A 26,961-nucleotide genomic window follows, 5' to 3' on the forward strand; every position below is an offset into this window, starting at 1 on the left:
AAATGAGTCCGCCTCGATATTTTTCTTCTTGTAGTGCTGCTCTCCTCGGCCAACACAGGCAAACATAAGACCCAAACTATTCTCCTCAGGAATGTTTGCGGCCTTTAGACGCTGCATGGCAGAGTCTGCAGTCGTTTCATCATACACATTCTTGTCTAGAAGAACGGTGGCTCCCTGAATCTGTGGTCCACTCAGCGCCAGTCCAACTACACCAATGCAATCTGTACCTTGAGTCTTCCTGCAAGGCAAAAGGGAGAAATGGGCAAATGTCACAATATGGAGTCCTTATTTGCGTCATCACAAGAAATTAAAAAGGGATGTCTACATCTCGGACAAACCCTTCTAAATCCATATTTTTGCCCCAGTAAAATAAAAAGACACCTATACTCACCTCCAATACCGGCGCCGTTCCATCACTGTCAGCACTGGCTCCCCCGGGGATTGCGATCCCTGAGGCCGATCAGCATAGGCTTCACTCTCCCCGCCTTCGGACAAATCACATACATCTGGAGGAATTGAGACCTGCTGCTCTTTTACTATGAGATGTAGGTGATACATCCATATGTGGGGAGACTGAATCAATGATTGGCTGCAGGAATTGCTTGACATAACACTGCCTCGCGATCCCCGGTAGAGCCAGTGCCGACAGCGCTGGAACGATGCAGGCACTGGAGGTGGGTATAAATATTATTATTTTATAAGGGGGAAACATGCGAAGTGATGATAAGGTGTGCAAACTGTAAAGTGCTGCAGAATATGTTGGCGCTACAGAAAAATAAAGATTATTATTATTATAGAGAGAAGGGATTGTTTGAGTGGTTGGCAAACCTTTTAATGAAAATTAATGAATTGACTGCATAAAACAATTTTTGATTGTTTGCTATAGGCATCCTTCCAGTTTATTTAGTTTATGAAGTATCCCTCCATTCACTTCTCAGTTGCGACAAGCATGGAAACAAGAATGAAAGATCTTAAAAATAGTGGCAAACTAAAACAAAGCAAATTAAAAAGTGGTGCATCCTTATTATTCATACTCTAATAAAGATCTATTAATTTATTAAAACCTCTAAACCTCTTTTACCCCATCTCTGTAAGTTTTCATTTTTTAACTTCATCTTCTCCTCCTCCCAATAACTTTTTTTTATTTTCCCATGGTCATAGCTGTTAAGAATTTGTTTTTACTACAGGATGAGCTGTAGTTCCGAATAACATCAATTCATTTTACCACATAATGTACTGGAAATGGTTGGAAAAAAAATAAAATGAAATGGTGAAAAAAATGCAATTCTATTGTCTTTACTGTGATCATTGTATGCTTAAAATGACCCTCCATGTCGGTACGCTTACGGCAATACTGAACTTGCAGAGGATTATTTAAAATTTAAGTTGTGAAGAAATTGCAGACGTTTGTATAAAAAAAAATAATAATAATTTGAGTTTATTTCTAAAAAATATCAGAAATATTAACATTTTACCCTTCGCCACGACAGCACCCCACATGAGAGAGGGATCCGCCCATAGGAACAGGAAACCTACAGAATAAAAGGAGGCGGGTCCCCTCTCCTCCTCAGTTTAGGTTTCCTGTTCCTATAGGAATCCCTGCTTACCTACAGATGAAGAGGATTCTTGGGCCATGCACCAGTCTGCGTCGATTCTGTGGGAACGGCAGGGGCAGCGGTTCCAGAAGCAGCGGCGGGGGAGCCTGTCACACATCCATGGTCCGGGTCCGGTCACCGCTGGACCGCCGGCTTAATACCTCCGGCCGCTGCATGGTGAGAGAGAGCGGCGCATCTAACCCGGAAGTCGCCGGAGCACTTCCGAGTTAGGTCCGGGGAGGCAGGAGATTCGGCGCCAGATTTAAAAAGCGGCGCTGGCGTCGGACCGGTGTGTGTGAGATGGCTTCACCGGCCGACGAAGCGCACCTGCCTGCAGCAGAACAGCGTTCTCCCAGCAAAGAGAGAAGCGCTAGGGAGCAGCACTAAAAGTGGTGGTCGACCTCCAGAAAAGAGATCTACCACCAAGCAGAAGGATCACTTGCCAAAAAATCTGCCTCCAGAACCGGTACCTGTCAGCTTCACTGGGTGAGTTTTTTTTTAAAAAGTCTCTTCCTATATGCTGATATATGTTCCTCCTGTATCCCCTTTCTCTAGACTAAGAAAAGGACACACAAGTCCAAGCACAAGGAATGTGCCATATGTACGCAGCCCCTTCCGGACTCATATGCTAAAAGGTTGTGCTCAGAATGTATCATGTTAACCTTACGGCAGAGAAAATATAATGACTCCATCTGATGTTAGAGCCATAATCCGGGAAGAAATGCAGGGTTTGGCACATACAAGTAGCACCAGTACCCGCCAACCAAGCAGGTCCCGATCACCAGCAAGTTCAGAATCAGAGGATGTACATCGATCCTCAGACGAATCTGGATCCCAGCCGAGTTCATCCAAGAATGAAGGGGGGCTTTGTCTACCTAACAGCAGTATAGACAACTTAGTAAAATCTGCCAGCAGCACGATGGGGTGCCCAGACGAGAAAGGAAAAAAAATCAGCTCAAGACATCATGTTTGCGGGGTTAGGACAGAAAAAAACATAGATCCTTCCCCGTCATACCCACTATTAAAGAACTAATTAAAAAAGAATGGGATAAGCAGAATACAAGAGGTTTCCTACCATCATCCTCTAAGAGACGCTATCCCTTCAGCGATGAGGAACTAAATTCCTGGTCAAAGGTGCCAAAGGTTGATGCCGCAGTTGCTTCAACTTCTAAACAATCGGTCTTACCAGTTGAAGATTCGGGGGTCCTAACAGACCCGTTAGACCGTAAAGCAGAAGCCTTACTAAAAAGATCGTGGGAAGCTAACACGGGGGCATTCAGGCCAGCTATTTCTAGTACCTGCACCGCAAGGTCACTACTAGTGTGGATGGAACAGCTGGAGGAACAAATTAGAGGTAGAACTTCGAGAGAGTCAATCTTACCGAAAATCCCTCTAATAAAAGAAGCGATAGCATTCCTGGCAGATGCCTCTGTGGATTCACTACGCCTAGCAGCCAGATCAGCCGGCCTAGTAAACACAGCCCGGCGAGCACTCTGGTTAAAAAACTTGAAAGGGGACGCACAGGCAAAGGCAAAACTTCGTGCGATCCCTTGCCAGGGTGAGTTCCTTTTTGGGAAAACATTGGATGAGCTCCTAAATAAAGCGGGAGAGAGAAAGAAAGGCTTCCCTAATCAATCTCTTCCATCTTACAGGAGAGCCTTCAGAAGACGCCCCTTTACCAGGAACAAACCGTTTGAGACTCAAAGGGAGCGCTGGGAGACAAAGGATCCAAAACAAAAAGGTGCTCTGTTTAGCGGATCCTATAAAACGAAGCGTAGCAAGTACCGCTGACCATGAAGTGGGCAACAGATTAAAATTTTTCTTTCCTAAATGGAAACAACATCTAGCCAATGGATTCTGGACATTATTCAATATGGGTTAAAATTGGAGTTTAATCGAATCCCTTGGGATTCTTTTGTAGTAACATCACTAAAAGGACGGGAACAACAAAGGGCTCTAGAATCAGAGATCCTATCTCTTCTATCTAAAAGTCTTGATAGAGGTTCCCCAGGATCAAGAAGGGAAGGAGTTCTATTCCCCTTTATTTTTGATCAATAAACCAGATTGTTCATTCAGAACCATCATAAATCTCAAAAAATTAAATTCTTTTTTGCTTAATCATACTTTTAAAATGGAATCCATTAGTTCTACCATCAAGCTTTTGTTCCCTAGATGTGTCATGGCCGGGATAGACCTAAAAGATGCCTACTATCATCTTCCCATACATGCCGAACACTAGCAGTACCTAAGGGTAGCAGTCATCCTGGCAGGACAGGTTCGTCACTTTCAATACGTAGCAATGCCCTTTGGGCTTTCTATGGCTCCCCGCATCTTCACAAAAGTGATATTAGAAGTAATGGCTCATCTACGCCAATGGGACACTTTGATAATACCCTACCTAGATTTTCTAGTAGTAGGAAATTCTATACCTCAATGTAAGATTCGATTATCTAATACGATCTCGTCCCTACAGGAGTTAGGTTGGATCGTCAACTTCGAAAAGTCCAGGCTGAATCCAGAAACCATTCAAATTTCTAGGAATCCAGCTAGACTCCGTAAGTCAGAAATGCTTCCTCCCGCAGTCAAAAAGACTGACTATACAATCAAGAGTGTCAGAGGCAATGGAAACCCCACACATGGCACTAAGGAAAGCTATGTCCTTACTGGGATCATTATCCTCATGTATTCCAGCTGTGCCGTGGGCTCAATTTCATACCCGTCAATTACAGTATGAAGTATGGTCGGCTCAGGGAAAAGAAGGACATCTGGAAAGTAAACTCTTTCCAGAGATGTCATAGAATCCCTATCCTGGTGGCTAGATATGGAGCACCTTTCAAAGGGTGTACCATGGATAATAGACCCTTCTAAGATAATTACCACCGACGCCAGCCCTATTGGGGTGGGGTGCACATATGGAGGATAGTCTGGCCCAAGATACCTGGGATTAGGCAGAATTAACATGTTCTTCCAATTAGAAAGAATTAAGAGCGGTAGAATATGCCTTAAATCATTTTCTTCCACAGATTCAAGGAGCACATGTAAGGGTTTTCTCGGACAATTCCACCACAGTGGCATATGTGAACCGTCAAGGTGGTACATGGTCAGGAAGTCTGATGACCATAGCAGCAGACATCTTCCAGCTAGCAGAGACTCATCTCGCATCCCCAACAGCCCTACACATCAGAGGTGTAGAAAACATCAAAGCAGACTACCTCAGTCGAAACATGTTACGCCAGGGGGAATGGACCTTAAACGGAACCATATTCAGAATGATAACAAGAACATGGGGTATACCACAAATGGATCTGTTTGCCACAAGAGACAACAGACAAGTAAAAAGGTTTGCTTCCCTGAACTTCATGGATCATCCAGACATGTAACTCCAGAACAACATAAATTCCACACCTTAGATGTTAGAAGAGCCATCCTGACCTATATAGAAAGGTCTCAGACATGGAGGCAGAGTAGGGCTCTGTTTGTCTCCTTTCAGGGCCACAAGAAAGGACATGGGGTCACAAAAGCTACCATATCTCGGTGGATCAGAGAAGCTATCTGCTTGGCCTATGCATCAAAAGGCGAAATTCCTCCAGTGGGTATAAAAGCACATTCAACACGAGCCATGGCTTCCTCCTGGGTGGAACAAGCAGATGTACCAATCCATTTAATATGTAAGGCCGCAACCTGGTCAACACCTTCTACTTTTTACAATCATTATAGACTTGATCTATCTACATCTTCTGACCTGACCTTTGGTAGAGCTGTTCTTAGTACAGTAATCCCACCCAGATAATGACTCTGAAAATCTCTCATGTGGGGTGCTGTCGTGGCGAAGGGTAAAAAGCCGGATTACTTACCGGTAATGCTTTTAATGAGTCCACGACAGCACCCATTTACTACCCTCCCAAATTTTGCACAATTTCCTTCTTTTAAGCTCACAAATAATGGTTGTATAGAGTTTAAGATGATTGTAATTGCTGATTATGAGTTAATACTAAAACTTTGCGGTTCCCTTTATACTCTGAAAACTAAACTGAGGAGGAGAGGGGACCGCCTCCTTTTATTCTGTAGGTTTCCTGTTCCTATGGGCGGATCCCTCTCTCATGATGTGGGGTGCTGTCGTGGACTCATTAAAAGAGTATTACCGGTAAGTAATCCAGCTTTTTTTCAAAATTTGAGTTTTTATACACTTAAATCATATAGTCATTCCACACAAAATAGTTCAGAAATCTGAAGTCACTCAGTGATAGCACACTTTAACCCCTTCCCGACATGCGCCGTACTAGTACTGCGCTGCCGGCACTGCATTAGTGCCAGCCGCAGTACTAGTACGGCGGCTCGATCACCGCGGTCTCACGCTGAGCGCCGCGGTGATCGGGTGCGGGTGTCAGCTGTATATGACAGCTGACACCCCGCAGCAATGCCCACGATCGGCGCTATCGCCGATCGCGGGCATTTAACCCCTCTGATGCCGCTGTCAATAGTGACAGCGGCATAGAGGGGGATCGCGATGAGATCGCGCTGCTCCGGTGACCTGGAAGGAGTCCCCGGATCCAAGATGGCCGCGGGACTCCTTCCGGGTCATGAGATGACCCTGCTTGCCGGCGTCTGCTGAGAATCCTCATAGCAGGCGCCGGCAAGCCTGTGGAACGTGCCTGTCACATCGGTGATCAGACAGAGTGCTGTGCACACTGTCTGATCACCGATCTGTGATGTCCCCTCCTGGGACAAAGTAAAAAAAAAAATTTTCCACATGTGTAAAAAAAAAAAAAAAAATTCCTAAATAAAGAAAAAAAAAAAAAAAATTCCCATAAATACATTTCTTTATTTAAATAAAAAAATCACACAATAAAAGTACACATATTTAGTATCGCTGCGTCCGTAACGACCCCACCTATAAAACTATATCACTAGTTAAACCCTTCAGTGAACACCGTAAAAAAAAAAAAAAAAACGAGGCAAAAAACAACGCTTTATTCTCATACAGCCAAACAAAAAGTGGAATAACACGCGATCAAAAAGACGGATATAAATAAGCATGGTACCGCTGAAAACGTCATCTTGTCCCGCAAAAAAAAAGCCGCCATACAGCATCATCAGCAGAAAAATAAAAAAGTTATAGCTCTCAGAATAAAGCGATGCAAAAACAATTATTTTTTTATATAAAATAGTTTTTATTGTGTAAAAGCGCCAAAACATAAAAAAATTACATAAATGAGATATCGCTGTAATCGTACTGACCCGAAGAATAAAACTGCTTTATCCTTTTTACCAAACGCGGAACGGTATAAACGCCCCTCCTAAAAGAATTTCAGGAATTGCTGATTTTTGTTCATTCCGCCTCCCAAAAATCGGAATAAAAAGCGATCAAAAAATGTCATGTACCCGAAAATGGTACCAATAAAAACGTCAACTCGTCCCGCAAAAAACAAGATCTCACATGACTCTGTGGACCAAAATCTGGAAAAATTATAGCTCTCAAAATGTGGTGATGCAAAAACTATTTTTTGCAATAAAAAGCGTCTTTTAGTGTGTGACGGCTGCCAATCATAAAAATCCGCTAATAAACCCGCTATAAAATAAATCAAATCCCCCTTCATCACCCCCTTAGTTAGGGAAAAATAATACAATTTAAAAAAATATATTTATTTCCATTTTCCCGTTAGGCTACTTTCACACTAGCGTCAGTACGGGGCCGTCGCGCTGCGTCGGCCCGACATACCGACGCATATTGTGCAAGCGCCGCACAACGGGGGCAGCGGATGCTGTTTTTCCACGCATCCGCTGCCCCATTGTGAGGTGCGGGGAGGTGGGGGCGGAGTTCCAGCCGCGCATGCGCGGTCGGAAATGGTGGACCGTCGGCACAAAAAAAGTTACATGTAACGTTTGTTGCTGCCGGCGGTCCGCCACAACACGACGCAACCGTCGCACGACGCTTGCGACGTGTGTCAATATGTCGCTAATGTTAGTCTATGGGGAAAAAACGCATCCTGCAGATGACTTTGCAGGATGCGTTTTTTCGCCAAAACGACGCATTGCGACGTATGCAAAAAAACGCTAGTGTGAAAGTAGCGCTAGGGTTAGGACTAGGGTTAGGGCTAGGGTTGGGGTTAGGGCTGGGGTTAGGGTTTCAGTTAGAATTGGGGAGTTTTCACTGTTTAGGCACATCAGGGGCTCTCCAAACGCGACATGGCGTCCGATCTCAACGCGTTTGTTTGCGTTAAAAACGCATGCGTTTTTATAGAAAAAAAACAGAACACACACTGAAAAGTCACCCACCACCATCAAGGTGATAAAGGGATCCAAACCCTAACCCTACCCCTAAACTCACCCCTAACCGTTTAATGAACATTTTCTGACAGTCATAGTGCCACGTATTTCAGTGCCACGTTATTTCAGTGCCACGATATTTCAGTGCCACGTATTTAAGTGCCACGATATTTCAGTGAAATACGTGGCACTGAAATATCGTGGCATTTACATGAAATACGTGGCACTTATATACGTGGCACTTATATACGTGGCACTTATATACGTGGCCACTGAAATATCGTGGCCACTGAAATATCGTGGCACTTATATACGTATATAAACGTATTTCAGTGCCACGTATTTCAGTGCCACGTATTTCAGGTTAGGGTTAGGGTTTTTTGTTTTTTTTCTCGTTTTCTTGTGTTTTTCTATAAAAACGCATGCGTCTAAAAAACGCATGCGTTTTACCGCGTTTACATGCATTTTTTCACACATGCGTTTTTAAAAAAAACGCATTTAGATAAAAACGCAAGTGTGAAACCAGCCTTACCCTTGGGAAAATAAAAACGTGGGGGCTAAAATATAATTTTCGTGGAAAAAAATATATTTTTTATTTTCGCGGCTTTGCGTTATAAACTGTAGTGAAACACTTGGGGGTTCAAAGTTCTCACAACACATCTAGATAAGTTCCGTGGGGGGTCTAGTTTCCAATATGGGGTCACTTGTGGGGGGTTTCTACTGTTTAGGTACATCAGGGGCTCTGCAAATGCAACAAGACACCTGCAGACCAATCCATCTAAGTCTGCATTTCAAACGGCGCTCCTTCCCTTCCGAGCTCTGCCGTGCGCCCAAACAGTGGTTCCCCCCAATGTATGGGGTATCAGCGTACTCAGGACAAATTGGACAATAACTTTTGTGGTCCAATTTCTCCTGTTACCCTTGGGGAAAAAAAATTGCGGGCTAAAACATCATTTAGTGGGAAGAAAAAATTATTTTTTAATTTTCATAGCGCTACATTCTAAACTTTAGTGAAACAATTGGGGGTTAAAAGTGCTCACCACAAATCTAGATAAGTTCCTTAGGGGGTCTTCTTTCCAAAATGGTGTCACTTGTGGGGGTTTCCACTGTTTAGGCACGTCAGGGGCTCTCCAAACACGACATGGGTTCCGATCTCAATTCCAGCCAATTTTGCATTGAAAAGTCAAATGGCGCTCCTTCCCTTCCGAGCTCTGCCATGCGCCCAAACAGTGGTTTATCCCCATATATGAAGTATCAGCGTACTCAGGACAAATTGCACAACAACTTTTGGGGTCCAATTTATCCTGCTACCCTTGGGAAAATAAAAAATTTGGGGCAAAAAGATCATTTTTTGTGAAAAAATTAATATTAATTTTTATTTACGGCTCCACATTATAAACTTCTGTGAAGCACTTGGAGGTTCAAAGTGCTCACCACACATCTAGATAAGTTCCTTAGGGGGTCTTCTTTCCAAAATGGTGTCACTTGTGGGGGTTTCCACTGTTTAGGCACGTCAGGGGCTCTCCAAACACGACATGGGTTCCGATCTCAATTCCAGCCAATTTTGCATTGAAAAGTCAAATGGCGCTCCTTCCCTTCCGAGCTCTGCCATGCGCCCAAACAGTGGTTTATCCCCATATATGAAGTATCAGCGTACTCAGGACAAATTGCACAACAACTTTTGGGGTCCAATTTATCCTGCTACCCTTGGGAAAATAAAAAATTTGGGGCAAAAAGATCATTTTTGTGAAAATTAATATTAATTTTTTTTTACGGCTCTACATTATAAACTTCTGTGAAGCACTTGGAGGTTCAAAGTGCTCACCACACATCTAGATAAGTTCCTTAGGGGGTCTTCTTTCCAAAATGGTGTCACTTGTGGGGGTTTCCACTGTTTAGGCACGTCAGGGGCTCTCCAAACACGACATGGGTTCCGATCTCAATTCCAGACAATTTTGCATTGAAAAGTCAAATGGCGCTCCTTCCCTTCCGAGCTCTGCCATGTGCCCAATCAATGGTTTACCCCAACATGTGGGGTATCGGCGTACTCAGGACAAATTGTACAACGACTTTTTTGGTCCAATTTCTCCTGTTACCCTTGGTAAAATAAAACAAATTGGACCGGAAGTAAAAATTTTGTGAAAAAAAAGTTAAATGTTCAATTTTTTTTAAACATTCCAAAAATTCCTGTGAAGCACCTGAAGGGTTAATAAACTTTTTTAATGTGGTTTTGAGTACCTTGAGGGGTGCAGTTTTTAGAATGGTGTCACTTTTGGGCATTTTCTGTCATATAGACCCCTCAAAGTCACTTCAAGTGTGAGGTGGTCCGTAAAAAAAATGGTTTTGCTAATTTTGTTGCAAAAATGAGAAATCGCTTTTCAACTTTTAACCCTTATAACTCCCTAACAAAAAAAAAATTATGTTTCCAAAATTGTGCTGATGTAAAGCAGACATGTGGGAAATGTTGTTTATTAACTATATTATGTGATATAACTCTCTAATTTAAGGGCATAAAAACGAAAAATTTGAAAATTGCGAAATTTTCATAATTTTCGACAAATTTGTTTTTTTCACAAATAAATGCAAGTCATATCGAAGAAGTTTTACCACTATCATAAAGTACAATATGTCACGAGAAAACAATCTCAGAATCACCAAGATCCGTTGAAGCGTTTCAGAGTTATGACCTCATAAAGTGACAGTGGTCAGAATTGTAAAAAGTGGCCGTGTCAGTTAGGTGAAAACAGGCTTTGGGGTGAAGGGGTTAAGCAAAATACAAGACAACCCCTTTCACTCTGAGTCCATTTTGTGTTTTTACCCCCTTCTTTCAAGAGCCATAACTTTTTTATTTTTCTGTCCACATAGCCATGTGAGGGCTTCTTTTTTTTTTTGCAGGATAAGTTGTACTTTTGAATGACACCATTCATTTTATCATGTGATGCACTGGAAAGCAGTAAAAAATACAAAGGATGTTGAAATCGCAAAAAAAAAAAGAAAAAAAAAAAAAAAAGGGCAATTTCACAATTTTTTTTATTTACTATGTTCACTATGCGGTAAAATTAACCTGGCAATATGATTCTCCACAGTAGTGCAATTATACAGATACCAAACATGTATAATTTCTTTTTTTTTCATTTAAGTGGTGAAAAAAAATTTGGGAAAATTTGTAAAAACAAAAAAGTTTTGCTTGTGTCACCATTTTCCAAGAACCGTAACGCTTTCAGTTAAGGGCTGACGTTTTAAATGATACATTTTGGGATAGATATGATGTTGCGGCAACAAAAACACTATCATTTTGGCGTTTCAATTTGTTTTTCGTTATGCCGTTTACTGATCGAATTAATTTATTCTATTTTGATAGATCGGACTTTTATGAATGCAGCGATATCAAATATGAGTATTTAAATTTTTTTTATTTTCAATGGAGTAAAAAAAGAAGGTTTTGAACTTGTGATTTTATATTTTTTCATATTTTTTAATTTTTACTGCATTCATTAGTCCCCTTAGGGGACCTGAAGCTGCGATCGCCTGATCGTTTGTGCTATACATAGTGGAAATCACGATCTCCCATGAACGTCAGCTAGAGGCTCTCTTTCTCAGGAGGATTGTAATGACAGGCACAGAGGTCTTCAGCAGACCCTCAGCTGTCATGGCAACCCATCAAGGGTTGTAGTGACGTGGGACAGTTTTGTACAGTAGCTCATGTTCTTCTTGATACGGCGTTTAATATTTTTGCATATACAGTTTATTGGACTTTTTTTCCTCTTATTCCCACTATGAGACTTTGAATGGTCTGATATCTATAAAACGTGTATATTACCGGGTAATAGACCTGCCAGTGTTACACTGACAGATGGCCTGTTAGACAGTATATAGCAGGGACTTACAGGCCACTGTACCAGACAGCCACAGGGATCATGGCTTGACCATTGGCGCCTCACAATGGAGTCGCAAGAGTGTTCACACATTCAGCCCTTTATGTATACCTGCTGATGCTGGATCCATCACTGTGGCATACATGCATGATGCTTTTAGGGCACTCCCTGCCCGCTGTGGCGTACTTATATGGCAGATGTCGGGGACAGCTCCATCCTTTGAATACCATTTTACAATTTATATATAAAATATTACCTACTTAGAAAGCCGAGTACATTTTGATCACTTACCCTCCCTAACCCTTATTATAAAGTTTAATGCACAGATCTGCCGGTTACGAGAAGAGACAGTTGACAGACGCATCCTTAAAGTGAATCTGTCACCACCTTTATCTATGAGGGAGCAATAAGATGTCAGACTGGCCGATCTAAGTGCTCCGTCTATTATGCCTGCCCCACCACTTCGTCAGTAGCCGTGCTCTTCAGATCAGGAGTCCCTGGTATTGGCATTAATGAGCTAGTGGCTAGCCCTGCCCTCTAGCCATTGATTGACAGCTAACTCCCTAAGAACAATATGAGCTTGGGTACGGATTTTTCTCTGACGATTGTTATCCATGGTTTTCACAGATAGAACTCGTAATTATGGTATTCTATGGAGCTGTGCATGTCTGCTTTTTTTCCCTCCAACAGTTTGGTAGTTGGAAAAAATTGGAGGTCGTGTCAGATCAAAATCGGCATTGCAAGTCTTTGGGTCTGAGAAAGAAAAAAATCTGATTACGGTCAGATTTTCACGGACTGACAGAATGGAGAAGGTGGACAAACTTTTTATTATTATTTCTGTCTAAGTCTGAGAAAAACTGATTACTCTTGTCAGAATTTGATCTGAGTGTCATCAGACAGTTTTTCTCGGATAAGGAAGGTACTAAAATAATCCTTGTGCATATAAAAGACCCATATACAAGGTGTTAGTTAGATGAATTCCCCTATGTCTATACCTGTATGACTGAAGAGTAGATTTATGAAGAAATTATAAAAATCAAAAGTGCTGAGCATTTCATTCCCTCACCCCGATGCGCGTTTTGCCTCTAGCCTCATCAATCCTTCATAAATCTACGCTTCAGCCACGCAGCTTATGTCTTGTTGTTCACAGGACTGATGTAGCCTTCAGATGATTTTTGTGACCTAATGATTGGTGTAACTACCTATTTATATGTAGTACATGGGTTGTAGACAACTGTCATGGTGAGTAAATACTTTGGGCACTACACCATGTTCCAAATTATTATGCAAATGACATTTTTCTCGGATTTTCCTAAATGGTCAGTGCAAATGACAGTCAGTCTAATAAAAGTCATCACCCATTAGAGTATACATCGAATTTTATTGAATAAACCTCCCAATGATAACAGTATAGTCTCCAAAATGAATAAAAACTCAAAATGCACTGTTCCAAATTATTAGGCACAGTAGAATTTCTAAACATTTGATATGTTTTAAAGAACTGAAAATTCTCATTTGTGTTAATTGCAGCATTAGGAGGTCACATTCACTAAACAAAAAAGCTATTTAACTCCAAAACATCCTAACAGGCCAAGTTACATGTTAACATAGGAACCCTTCTTTGATATCACCTTCACAATTCTTGCATCCATTGAGCTTGTGAGTATTTGTAGAGTTTCTGCATGTATTTGTTTGCATGAAGTCAGAATAGCCTCCCAGAGCTGCTGTTTTGATGTGAACTGCCTCCCACCCTCATAGATCTTTTGCTTGATGATACTCCAAAGGTTCTCTATAGGGTTGAGGTCAGGGGAAGATGGTGGCCACACCATGAGTTTATCTCCTTTTATGCATGATCTGAGCTGTACTATTGATCATTTCTAGCTATGTATTATAAGTGTATTTGCCTATGTATTGTTGGTAATTTAATAAAATGTGACATATTTGTATGGCCGACTACACAAATTTTTTGGTACTGCCTTCAGCCATACAGGCATAGACATAGGGGAATTCATCTAGTTGACACCATGTATATGGGTCTTTAATACGCACTAGGGTTATTTTAGTACTTCATGCTATACTTGCATCTATCTATTTGATGTCAGTATATTTATACCTTTGTAATGCTGTTATTGATATGGATCTCATGCATTGGATTTGTTAGGTTTATTCAAACTTCAAACCTGAGTAGATTTGTATACTGATAACCCTTATTTCTTGCCTTTTATTATTTTGGCAAGATTTCTTGGTGTCAGTCCACACTGTATCATAGATCATATGGTTTTCTTTTTGGTATGGTTTTAGGTACATCATATATTTCTCTGATGGGGGTTATATATATATATATATATATATATATATATATATCATATACATATACACACACATACATATATACATACTGCGGTACTTACCGTATTTTTCTGACCATAAGAAGCACTTTTTTCCTCCAAATTTGGGAGGAAAGTGTGGGTGAATCTTATGGTAGGGATGTAACGTGGGGAGTGGGCAGCAGCGAGTGGGATTGCACTGGGAGGCAGGAGGCAGAAAAATGTCCCTGCCAGGCTTCAGGAATCAGTGCTGGGGAAACCACATGGTCCTGATCATTAAAGTGCAGTGAATATTCATTAGCTACTTCCCCGCCCATCTATCAGCTGAGTGTGAGCTGGGAGCAGCAAATGAATACTCATTCACAGGGACACACATGGTTTCCCCAGTGCTGGATTCCTGCAGCTGCTGGGGAGATCTGTGTGTCTGGTGGAGGAGGCAGCAGCAGCAGGGGCCGGAGGGGACAAGATCGCTGCATACCTGCCTGCCGGGGCTGTGCTGGATGCTGTGTGCTCCAGCACAAGGACCTGTGTGATGTCAGGAGTGGGCGGGCTGGAGCATCACATGGCAGCACATAGCCCTCCCTCTTCTGATGTCATCACAGGTCCTGCAGACACCACACTACAATCTGCAAGCTTCCTCCGGAGCTGTGGAGAGGCAACAAGAGGGAGAGCTCTGTGGTATCATGGGATGGGATGCTCCAGCATTTTACCTCACCACAACACACAATAAAGCACTCTGCCACTTGTGTGGTGAACTATAACTCCCAGCATGCCATAGGATCTGCAGGACATGCTGGGAGTTATAGTTCTCCCAATGGGATCTCAAAGCAGCACTCCAGTGTTATTTTTCAGTGCTGGAGTGGTGCTTTAAATATAAGCCCTGTGCCCCCATTCTTATACTCACCCTCCAGCATCTTCATGTAGTACTTTACAGACACCACACTGGTCCCGCAGCTCCATCTTCTACCCGCAGCTTCCAACATAATAACATACTATTATATATAATAACAACACATATAATAGTATGTTTATGTTATTAAATATTTTACCACCTTTTTTGCTTCAAATATTTTTTTCCCTATTTTCCATCTCTAAAACCTAGGTGCGTCTTATAGTCCGAAAAATACGGTACCTTCAGCCAGAGCAAGTTTGATGTTAATTGATGTGAAGTGCCATTATTTTGATTACGTGGTCATAGTGATAACGGTAATTACCCTGTGCCACAATCAGAGCAGGAATTAATGGGTTGCATGGATTTCTTTTTTTCTACATCAACTAAGGAATGTGCTCCTCAGACCATTTGGGGGCATCATAACCCTGGACCAGACCTCAATGAGAGGTCAATAAAACACATAAAATTCCTGGAGGAGCATTGCACGGCGAATAAGCCTTGACAAGCCAGAGCTGGTGTGTCACTCTCCATAAGGAGAAACGTTGCCCCTTAGACCTCAGTCCAGAGCTTCTCATCCAGCCAAATTAGTTCTCATGCTTTGCACTGACGAGGGCCAATAGCCCAAAACACCGTGTCTGCGAATTGAGATACTGATTTGGCTTTTATCCTAAGTCATATTGCACGACTTGTTAAAGGGTTGACTGACTTGTAAGATCGCTACTTCAAACAGGTGGCGCTAGAGTTCAAGTCCTCTTTCTCTCTGAAAAGGCAATTTGCATATAACATTTCTCAGTGGAGCATTGCATTGAACTGTTCTAATATTTAAAGCCACAACTGTTTATCACTCTCCCACACTGATAGTTCTACTTCACATCACTTGTCTTATCTCTTGCATTATTCCTGTGTCCGGTTGTGTATAAATATGTGACTCTTCAGATTGTGTGTTATTCTATGACTGATGAAGAGACTGAAGTAGTCTGGAAAGCTTCTATTTGTTACCATCTTTTCAGGTTGCCATTATAAGGGATCAACCACTGAGGACTCTCAAATGTTATCAATTTTCTATCTTCTGGCCTTCACGGTACAAAGATACTGTATATACTCGAGCATAAGCTGAGATTTTCAGCCCATTTTTTTAGGCTGAAAGTGCCCCTCTAGGCTTCTAATCGAGTCATTGTCCCAGGGGTCGGCGGGGGAGGGGAAGCGGCAGCTGTCACATCATACTCACCTGCTCCTGATGCGTCTCTGCATGTCCCTGCTTCTCCGGGGCCCACAGCTCTTCCTGTGTTCAGCGGTCACGTGGTAACTCTCACTAAAGTAATGAATTTGGATGCGACTCCACTCCAAAGGGAGCGGTACCATGTGACCGCTGAACACAGGAACAAGCTGACGGCGTCAGAGACCATCGCATCGGAGAAGCTGCCAGGGACCGCATCGGGAGGGTGAGTATGACAGGGGAGGGTGAGAGCATTGCGATATTCACCTGTCCCCGTTCCACCGCCGGGCTCAGTCTTCCGCATCCTCTGGCTGTGACGTTCAGGTCAGAGGGCGGGATGACGTGTTTAGTGTGCACGCCCTCTGCCAGAACAGTCACTGCAGAGAGACGGAAGATGGAGCGGCGTGCAGCGGTGGAACGGGGACAGGTGAATATCGCAAGTGCCGATGTCCCTACCGGCTCAGGACATGAGAGGAGAATATAATTTTTTTTTATTTTTTTAATCGCAGCAGCATATGGGGCAAATGTTTCTATGGAGCATCTTATGGGGCCATAATCAACCTTTGTGCAGCATTATATGGGGTATATTTTTGTATGAAGCATTTTATGGGGCCCATCATAAACTTTATAGAGCATTATATGGGGCATATTTTATTATGGAGCATCTTATGGGCCCATCATGAACTTTATGGAGCATTATATGGGGCATATTTTAGTATGGAGCATCTTATGGGGCCATCATAACCTGTATGGAGCATTATATGAGGCTCCTGATTCAATATGGATATTCAAAAACACTTAACCTACTGATGTCTCAATTAATTTTACTTTTATTGGTATCTATTTTTATTTTTTAAATTTACCAGTAGCTGCTGCATTTGCCACCCTGGCTTATACTCGAGTCATTAAGTTTTCCCAGTTTTTTGTGGCAAAATTAGGGGGGGTCGGCTTATACTCAAGTATATATGGTATATATTTTTCCTGTAGAAAATAAGTAGTACAATGTATTTATGTTTTCGAAGGTGAAACTTCTAGCTGTAACTCAGATCTGAAAACTATACTTACGCCTGGGAAGAGAAGGTCACCAGGTATTCCACCTGCCCACCAGCGATGATAATACTTTTCTCATTTAGCGGATTAAGAACTTGATTTAAGAAACGTGTTGCTCCATGCCTCCATGTGTTGTATCCAAAGATCAGAACCACACGCAGATCTGGGTTATTTTTAAGGCCTGGAAATAAAACAAAAAAAAAAAACAAACATTGAAGGGGTATTCTATTCTCTAAGATCCTATCCCATTATGCAGTAATGTGGGGTGAGATGACGTTTTAACTGATTCCAATTAGGGATAGATATATTTTGATTGCTTTTAACAACATTTTTTGCGGTGGCGCGGCAACAAAAAAAACAAAAACAACCCACAATTTTTCCATTTTTAAATTTTTATTTTTTTTGGGGTCAAGCTAATTATTTTTATATTTTGATACATCTGACTGTACAAAACACGGCGATATGACATGTGTATCTTTGAAATTTTTTTTATTACCTTTATTTTTCAATGGGGGAAAAAGAGGAGTGATTCAAACTTATGCATTGGTTTTTCCATATTTTTAATACTTGTTTTACTTTTTAGTGTATTTATTAGTCCTTCTAGGGTACTTGAACCAGTGATACCAAGGCCTGGGTTTCACAGGAGCCAGTTTCACAGTCTTCAAGAGACCCCCGGCTGTCATAGTAACCCATCAGCGCCTAGTGATCGTGCGATGATGGCAGCAAATAATGACACGCCCCCCTGCCACGGCACTGATAGTGGCACTATAAGGATCTGGTAGGCAGCAGCATTTAATAGGTGAACAGTTGTGGGCAGCGGTTACAGGCAACTTCTGGCTCTGTGTCACAGCCATTATCTGTCGGATATGGGATGTGTTCTCCCCCTTGAGACTGATCTATACACCCGCTACCAACTTGCGCTGTACATCTATGTCAGATGTCGGAACGGGGTTAATCATCTCTGCCTTTTCTAATTGTTATACCTGAATATGCGCTGATCTGCAGGACCTGGGAGCGGCCACTAACCAGCGCTCTAAGCTGTGGTTTTCCGCTCCGTACACTGTTGACATCCGAGGGGGCGCCGGGTGTTGGTCCCTCAGCAATCTCATATTCGTTCATTTACCTATATGTAAAATTTAGGGCAGATTGGTCCAGAAGTTTGGCTGTAAATTAATCTTTTTATTTTTATATAGCGCTAACATATTCCGCAGCACTTTACAGTTTGCACACATTATCGCTGTCCCCGATGGTGCTCACAATCTAAATTACCTATCAGTATGTCTTTGGAATGTGGGAGGAAACCGGAGTACCCGGAGGAAACCCACGCAAGCACAGAGAGAACATACAAACTCTTTGCAGATGTTGTCCAAGGTGGGATTAGAACCCAGGACTCCAGTGCTGCAAGGCTGCTGTGCTAACCATTGCGCCACCGTGCTGCCCTTAATTAATATTGGCTTTCATGTCCAGTTTGTATGCGAATTTCTTGAGAACAATTTTGAATTACTTTTTTTTAGTGAATATGTCTTAGAGAACTGAAACCTGGTGTAAAACTTTCCCAAGTTCCTAATTTACCTGTGTGGCAAATGTGGAGCGAGTTTGTGCTGTGTTTTACAAATTATTATTGCAGTTGTATTCCATTTTTTAGGCGAATATTTCTAAAATGGTAAGCGTAGAAAGCTGGGGATAACGGGAGCCGATGCACGAACCATTTAAATGTTGTCAGACTGACAGTGGCATTTTAATGGTTAACAACAGCAATCAGAGCTTTACTTTAATTGCGGCCTTTAAGAGACAGATGTCAGCAATGCAACTCTGCCGACATCTACGACGTGCGGACAGTGCTCAGCTCCAAGCCCCCTTCACCATTGTGTACCCCAGCCCTGACATACAGGGGGGTCATTTTGCGCTAAATGGATAAAGTATAATGTGAAGACTGTTTGTGTATTAACAGTGTATACATAGGAAAACTCACCCGCTTCTTCAAGTATGTTCTCATCAAATACTTTATTCTTCGAGTCCTTGAAGAAGTGAAATTTTTGGATCTTTACCCCACTGATTTTTGGAAAGAGAAGTGCAAAGCCAGACTCCCCATCTTCGAATTCTCTGGGTGGATTACTGGCAGACCCCATGGGTGTCACTAGTGTAAAAACAAGCAAATTAATATAAGTAGCAGGTTAATTCCATGAATAATGACTTGGTTGACGTCTACAGGAACGAATAGGAAGACTCTGGATGGCAGGACAATACAGGATGGCTCTTGTTCTACAAGGTCAGATAAAACCACTTTAGGTAATGATATCAGCACCAACCCAGTGTGGTACACCGGGTACTCTTCCTAAACCCTCAACAAAAAATACTAAAAAATAACCAATGCAATGACAAGAATCACACTTACTGGGAAATCTGAAGACAGAATACATACAAGGATTGCACAGGAAGACAACGAAAGCTCCAGAAGGAACAGAACCACCGGCATCTCCGGCTCAGATGTCAGAGCAATCTGGTGGGCGTCCATAGGGAACCTGGCAGCAGATACAAGCTGCCTGAACCATGGCCTCATGTATCAGGCGCTGGCTGTATGATTGCAGCCATACAAGTATCATTTTGAACTGCTGAACCAGACGTACTTTAAAAGAAACTGGGGACTGAGCCGTGTAGGAGACTAGCTGAACAGGAGGGTCCTCGGTGGCTTCTCCTCAACCGCTGCCCTGGATTGACAGGTCTCTACCTGTGGGTAAATGGCAGCGGGCAGAGAGAAGCCGCCAGGGACCCGCCTGTCAGACTAGTCTCCCAGGCGGCTCGGTTCCTGGCAGCTTTTAAAGTACGTTTGGTCCCTAAACGATGAAGCATTTCAAAGTTAAACGTATATTCCTGAAATCATACAGCCAGCGTCCCATACCTGCTGTCGTCAATCGGGCAGCATATATCTACGGTCAGGTTCCCTTTAATAGCTGATGTGCCAACCAATATTACAGCCAGACCATAGAGATCTCACATTTTCTTGTACTCCGGCCATAATACAAAGAAGAGATATAGGATGAAAGCAGTATGGTTAAGCCCAACTATAGCACATGATATATTACCTACAATTCCCGGCGTGGTAAGTCCCACAATCTCACAGTCCTTCGGCAGCAGGTTCTCCAAGGAAAGTGCAGTTTCTAAACCATGTTTCTTTTTTGCTAAAAAAGAACGAACACCAGATAGTAACACCGCATGCGCCCCTTTCAGTGAGGCTCCTGTCAGGGGTCAAGTTTCATCCATAGAACTTATATTACACTTTATGCCGCCTTAAAGGGGGTTTCCAGTCTCAGGAGAAAAGCTTGCAGCTGCTCCGTGTGACTGCAGACTGAAGAATTGTGACAGTGTGCGACGTGCACACGGCCACGAAGAGAAGCTGGATGAGAGTAGTCGGCCCGTGACCATAAGTATATCAGATACCAGCAGTCGCTACAGCGCTCCTTTATGTGGGGCGCGCAGGGGAATCGTGAGAGTGCGCACACCACACACTGCCATGATTCAGCAGTCTGCAATCACATCCAGCGACTGCAGACTTTTCTTCACAGACCAGAAAACCTCCTGAAAGATCCACCATACTTATTATGCGTTTTTGATTGGGAAAATTTGGGTACAGATTTCTGGTGAAAATAGACGGCCGACTAATAGGTGGTGTAAAGATGTACTGTCTAAGGCTATGTGCACATGGAGTTTTAGGAGCAGAACCTGAACGAAAACTCTCCCAATCTCAAACTTTTAATTTCTGCTCCAAAAACTCAGCAAAAAGCCTTTGTGTGCACATTGCCCAAGAATGAGAAAATATGGATGAATCTGCCCCTTGAGTTCTGAGACTCCCCATGGCAGAACGAGCTCTGCCACATTGGATCATTACCTTTCTTCGGACCGCAGTGTGCTCCGTGATCATTAAGGGAGTCGGCATCCGTGAAGTACAGGAATAGCTCTGGTAATATGTAGACTTTCTGCAGGAGAGAGCAGTCGGCTGTCAGCGCATGTTCTCCATAAGAGGGCCATCGTGTGGTTAATGCAGGTATAGGACGTCATATTCCACGCACCTTCTGTACGGCAGAGCTGAGCGGATCGATGCGTACCACCCCTGTCCACGCTCCAGGGCGGTGCTCGCTGGCCGTGGCACAAGCTGCACGAATTCCCTTACCCCATAAGGCTACTTTCACACTAGCGTTAACTGCATTCCGTCACAATGCGTCGTTTTGCCGAAAAAACGCATCCTGCAAAAGTGTTTGCAGGATGCGTTTTTTCGCCATTGATTAACATGAAGCGACGCATTGTGACGGATTGCCACACGTCGCACCCGTCGTGCGACGAATGCGTCGTGCAGTGGCGGACCGTCGGGAGCAAAAAACGCTACATGTAACGTTTTTTGCTTACGACGGTCCGCTTTTTCCGACCGCGCATGCGCGGCCGGAACTCCGCCCCCACCTCCCCGCACCTCACAATGGGGCAGCGGATGCGTTGGAAAAATGCATCCGCTGCCCCCGTTGTGCGGCGGAGACCACGCTAGCGTCGGGAACGTCGGCCCGACGCACAGCGACGGGTTGTTCCCGACGCTAGTGTGAAAGTAGCCTAAGGCTTCTTTCACACTTCAGTTTTTTGGCGTCAGTCACTTCCGACATAATGACGGATCGACGGATCCGTCACAATAGTTGAAAAAACGGATGTAACGGATCCGTTTTTTTGACGGATCCGTTACTCGGGGGTTGTATATACTTTTTGGAGCATGCGCAATTGAAAAAAATTGAAAAAACGGATTGGGGCGACGGATCCGCCGAAATGACGGTCGCGACGGATCCGTCGCCCATAGGTGGCCATTCTATGAAATGACGGACGCGACGGATCCGTCGCGATCCGCCATTTCAACGCAGACAAAAAACGTTGCAATGACCGTCAATGTCTAGATGACGTCCACCAAACTTTGACGGATCCGTCGCATGACGGATGGAACGGACGACCATCCGTCACAATCCGTCGCTAATGCAAGTCTGTGGGGAAAAAAATGGATCTGTCGAAAAAAAAAAAGGCATCCGTTTTTTGAGGAAAATGGCGGATTTAGACTGACGCCAAACAACTGAAGTGTGAAAGAGGCCTAAGAATGGGATCCCGGGCTCGCCTTCTGATTAGCCGGCCTGGCAAGATGTTACCTGTGCACCGCGCGCAGCACAGATGATGCCTATCAAATGCCAAGCTGGCGAACCCGGAGGCTCAGGGAATTCCATGGGCAGAGAGCACGGACCAGTAATTCAGTCCATGACAGCTCCTCAGACACACGCTAGGTCCCATCTCCTGACTTCACTGCATAGTGGGCCCATGGGAATTCTGGGAATCAGTGACATTCTAGAAAACGTTTCCTGGTCATTGTCACATACAATAAATGCTATGTGCCCTCCCAGTGGGAACATCTGATTGGTTCACAGCCCCCATCAGAGGTCCAGCGTGTTATTTAGGACCCCGCACGGCTGGCAGCCATCTGCACACACTTCAGTAACCTGTACACCGGCTGCTGTGCCTATACTGTGCCCAGCCTTCACGGGCCTTCCGACACCTCCACGGGCAATGAATGGAGCGGAGGTCGAGCGCCGGCATCTCTGCTCCATTCCAGATGGGCTGCGGAGCTTAGATCCCAGGGGTCAGGGGCCCATTCTCCTGATTGTGGGGGTCCCAACGACGATCCTCTCACCCATGGATAGGGCAGAAATTAGTATCATGGAAATAACTTATTCAATTCCTAGAAAACCCATTTTAGGAAAAGATTTCTCTAACCTCTATTTCTTCTTTCACAACTTGGACCAAAGGGTGTCCCCCCGAATTCAGCTCTCCGGCCCCCAGAGTGGACAGCCATTTCACCCTCTGCCTGGCCTTCAGTTTCCCCCAGGCACAATCCCGCCATAACCGACAAACACTACAAAAGGAAACACAGAAAACAAAACACAACTTTACAAAAAGCGGTCACCAATAATAACATGGACAATGCAGGAGGCAGCGATAATACAGCGTACAGATGTAGCAGAGCTCAAAGTGTGATCTGTCAGTGCGCGGCTACTTATCAGTACGGTGTCTCTACAGAGATGTAATGTTACGTCAGAGGTTTTATAATGCACAGTGGGGGCTTCACATGACACTCAGCTCTGCTACATCTGTACCGCCTGTCCGGGTACACGACACTCAGCTCTGCTACATCTGTACCGCCTGTCCAGGTACACGACACTCAGCTCTGCTACATCTGTACCGCCTGTCCGGGTACACGACACTCAGCTCTGCTACATCTGCACCGCCTGTCCGGGTACACGACACTCAGCTCTGCTACATCTGTACCGCCTGTCCGGGTACACGACACTCAGCTCTGTACATCTGTACCGCCTGTCCGGGTACACGACACTCAGCTCTGCTACATCTGCACCGCCTGTCCGGGTACACGACACTCAGCTCTGCTACATCTGTACCGCCTGTCCGGGTACACGACACTCAGCTCTGTACATCTGTACCGCCTGTCCGGGTACACGACACTCAGCTCTGCTACATCTGTACCGCCTGTCCGGGTACACGACACTCAGCTCTGCTACATCTGCACCGCCTGTCCGGGTACACGACACTCAGCTCTGCTACATCTGTACCGCCTGTCCGGGTACACGACACTCAGCTCTGTACATCTGTACCGCCTGTCCGGGTACACGACACTCAGCTCTGTACATCTGTGCCACCTGTCCGGGTACACGACACTCGGCACTAATACATCTGTACCGCCTGTCCGGGTACACGACACTCAGCTCTGTACATCTGTGCCACCTGTCCGGGTACACGACACTCGGCACTAATACATCTGTACCGCCTGTCCGGGTACACGACACTCAGCTCTGTACATCTGTACCGCCTGTCCGGGTACACGACACTCAGCTCTGTACATCTGTACCGCCTGTCCGGGTACACGACACTCAGCTCTGTACATCTGTACCGCCTCTCCGGGTACACGACACTCAGCTCTGCTACATCTGTATCGCCTGTCCGGGTACACGACACTCAGCTCTGCTACATCTGTACCGCCTCTCCGGGTACACGACACTCAGCTCTGCTACATCTGTACCGCCTGTCCGGGTACACGACACTCAGCTCTGTACATCTGTACCGCCTGTCCGGGTACACGACACTCAGCTCTGTACATCTGTGCCACCTGTCCGGGTACACGACACTCGGCACTAATACATCTGTACCGCCTGTCCGGGTACACGACACTCAGCTCTGTACATCTGTGCCACCTGTCCGGGTACACGACACTCGGCACTAATACATCTGTACCGCCTGTCCGGGTACACGACACTCAGCTCTGTACATCTGTACCGCCTGTCCGGGTACACGACACTCAGCTCTGTACATCTGTACCGCCTGTCCGGGTACACGACACTCAGCTCTGTACATCTGTACCGCCTCTCCGGGTACACGACACTCAGCTCTGCTACATCTGTATCGCCTGTCCGGGTACACGACACTCAGCTCTGCTACATCTGTACCGCCTCTCCGGGTACACGACACTCAGCTCTGCTACATCTGTACCGCCTGTCCGGGTACACGACACTCAGCTCTGTACATCTGTACCGCCTGTCCGGGTACACGACACTCAGCTCTGTACATCTGTGCCACCTGTCCGGGTACACGACACTCGGCACTAATACATCTGTACCGCCTGTCCGGGTACACGACACTCAGCTCTGTACATCTGTGCCACCTGTCCGGGTACACGACACTCGGCACTAATACATCTGTACCGCCTGTCCGGGTACACGACACTCAGCTCTGTACATCTGTACCGCCTGTCCGGGTACACGACACTCAGCTCTGTACATCTGTACCGCCTGTCCGGGTACACGACACTCAGCTCTGTACATCTGTACCGCCTCTCCGGGTACACGACACTCAGCTCTGCTACATCTGTATCGCCTGTCCGGGTACACGACACTCAGCTCTGCTACATCTGTACCGCCTCTCCGGGTACACGACACTCAGCTCTGCTACATCTGTACCGCCTGTCCGGGTACACGACACTCAGCTCTGCTACATCTGTACCGCCTGTCCGGGTACACGACACTCAGCTCTGCTACATCTGTGCCACCTCTCTGGGTACACGACAGTGCTGCTCACAGGATACACAGACATTACAGAAGGTTCTATGGGCCCCTGAGGAGCAGGTGCATGCTGGGCTCTGTAGTCCCCGTAGGCTCGGGAGAAGCACACACCAGGCTGCCTGCAGCAGAGCTTTGCTCGGTAGGAAGCTCATCACTCGCTCCACCACCTCCGCCAGGGTGCTGAGCACGTGGTGGTCCAGGCTGCCGAGGGCTTTGGGCCCGTTACTCTCCAGCGCTTCCCCAGACGGACCCATTTCCATTGCAGACATTGTCTCAGAACAACAGCGCCAGCTTCCGCCGGAACAAGCTTGGCGTCACGGAGTTTCACTGCTGCCATGGAAACGACGCACGACGCGCCTGGAGCCGGCTGCTCCGCCATTATTTTTATTTGGGAAATTGGAAGAGACTTATGTGCGAGGTGTGCTTACTGCGCATGCGGATGCCAATGATCGGGAGCCGCTGTGCAGGCCCTATTAACCTGTTCGCCACCAGACAGCGTCTTCTCTCAGTACGTCCAGTCCGCACATCTCCGACTATTGGAACTGCCGGGTATAAGCGCTGGACAAAGGAGAAAATCAGCGGCTCACGTGGGGCAGGGGCGGATCAGCGCCGGAATCCGCCTCTGTTCCGAGGAATGTGCTATTATTAGGTCGGCCTCACACTCAGCGTATGAAAATACGGTCCGTATTTTACGGCCGTAATACGCAGAAATGTTCCAAAAATAGTGGTCCGTATGTCATCCGTAGGCAGGGTGTGGCAGCGTATTTTGCGCATGGCATCCTCCGTATGTAATCCGTATGGCATCCGTACTGCGATATTTTCTCGCAGGCTTGCAAAACCGACATCTAATGGACTTATGTGCTCAAATGTTCGTTATATATATATATATATATATATACTAGCTATTGAACCCGTTCTACGCCCGGGTGGCGAGCATTTATATTGGTATATGGTCACCATCCTGGTATGTGCTGCTCCCATCTTGCTCCCCCATCCTGTCATGTGCTGCTCCATCCTGCGCCCCCATCCTGTAATGTGCTGCTCCATCCTGCGCCCCCATCCTGTCATGTGCTGCTCCATCCTGCGCCCCCATCCTGTCATGTGCTGCTCCATCCTGCGCCCCATCCTGTCATGTGCTCCCATCCTGCACCCCCATCCTGTCATGTGCTGCTCCCATCCCGCGCCCCCATTCTGCCTGTTCCTGTTTCCATTCTGCCATATGTTGCTCCCATCTTTCTCTCTCCGGCTCTACTGCCCGAGCGTGGCTGTGCCGAGTGCGGGCGGCTGTGCCTGGCTGTGCCGAGTGCGGGCGGCTGTGCTTGGCTGTGCCGAGTGCGGGCGGCTGTGCGTGGCTGTGCCGAGTGCGGGCGGCTGTGCGTGGCTGTGCCGAGTGCGGGCGGCTGTGCGTGGCTGTGCCGAGTGCGGGCGGCTGTGCGTGGCTGTGCCGAGTGCGGGCGGCTGTGCGTGGCTGTGCCGAGTGCGGGCGGCTGTGCGTGGCTGTGCCGAGTGCAGGCGGCTGTGCCGAGTGCGGGCGGCTGTGCGTGGCTGTGCCGAGTGCGGGCGGCTGTGCGTGGCTGTGCCGAGTGCGGGCGGCT

General features: G+C 45.5%; 1 protein-coding gene across 1 annotated transcript in view; it reads right to left on the bottom strand.

Moving 5' to 3' along the window:
* FBXO22 (F-box protein 22) overlaps window positions 1-25,748 on the bottom strand; it is a 25,977-nt gene extending 229 nt beyond the window's left edge. The window contains exons 1-7 of the mRNA XM_077264264.1: window positions 25,478-25,748; window positions 23,013-23,151; window positions 21,109-21,196; window positions 20,306-20,401; window positions 19,195-19,359; window positions 17,238-17,403; window positions 1-238 (exon numbers count right to left, since the gene is read on the bottom strand). The exon at window positions 1-238 is cut by the window's left edge and continues 229 nt beyond it. Of these exons, the coding sequence (XP_077120379.1) occupies window positions 1-238; window positions 17,238-17,403; window positions 19,195-19,359; window positions 20,306-20,401; window positions 21,109-21,196; window positions 23,013-23,151; window positions 25,478-25,635 (1,050 nt within the window). The 5' untranslated portion in view covers window positions 25,636-25,748. The remainder of the gene's footprint in view (window positions 239-17,237; window positions 17,404-19,194; window positions 19,360-20,305; window positions 20,402-21,108; window positions 21,197-23,012; window positions 23,152-25,477) is intronic.
* Window positions 25,749-26,961: the final 1,213 nt, after the last annotated feature.

The sequence above is a fragment of the Ranitomeya variabilis genome, chromosome 5 (assembly GCF_051348905.1).
Source record: "Ranitomeya variabilis isolate aRanVar5 chromosome 5, aRanVar5.hap1, whole genome shotgun sequence".
Taxonomy (NCBI): Eukaryota; Metazoa; Chordata; class Amphibia; order Anura; family Dendrobatidae; genus Ranitomeya; species Ranitomeya variabilis.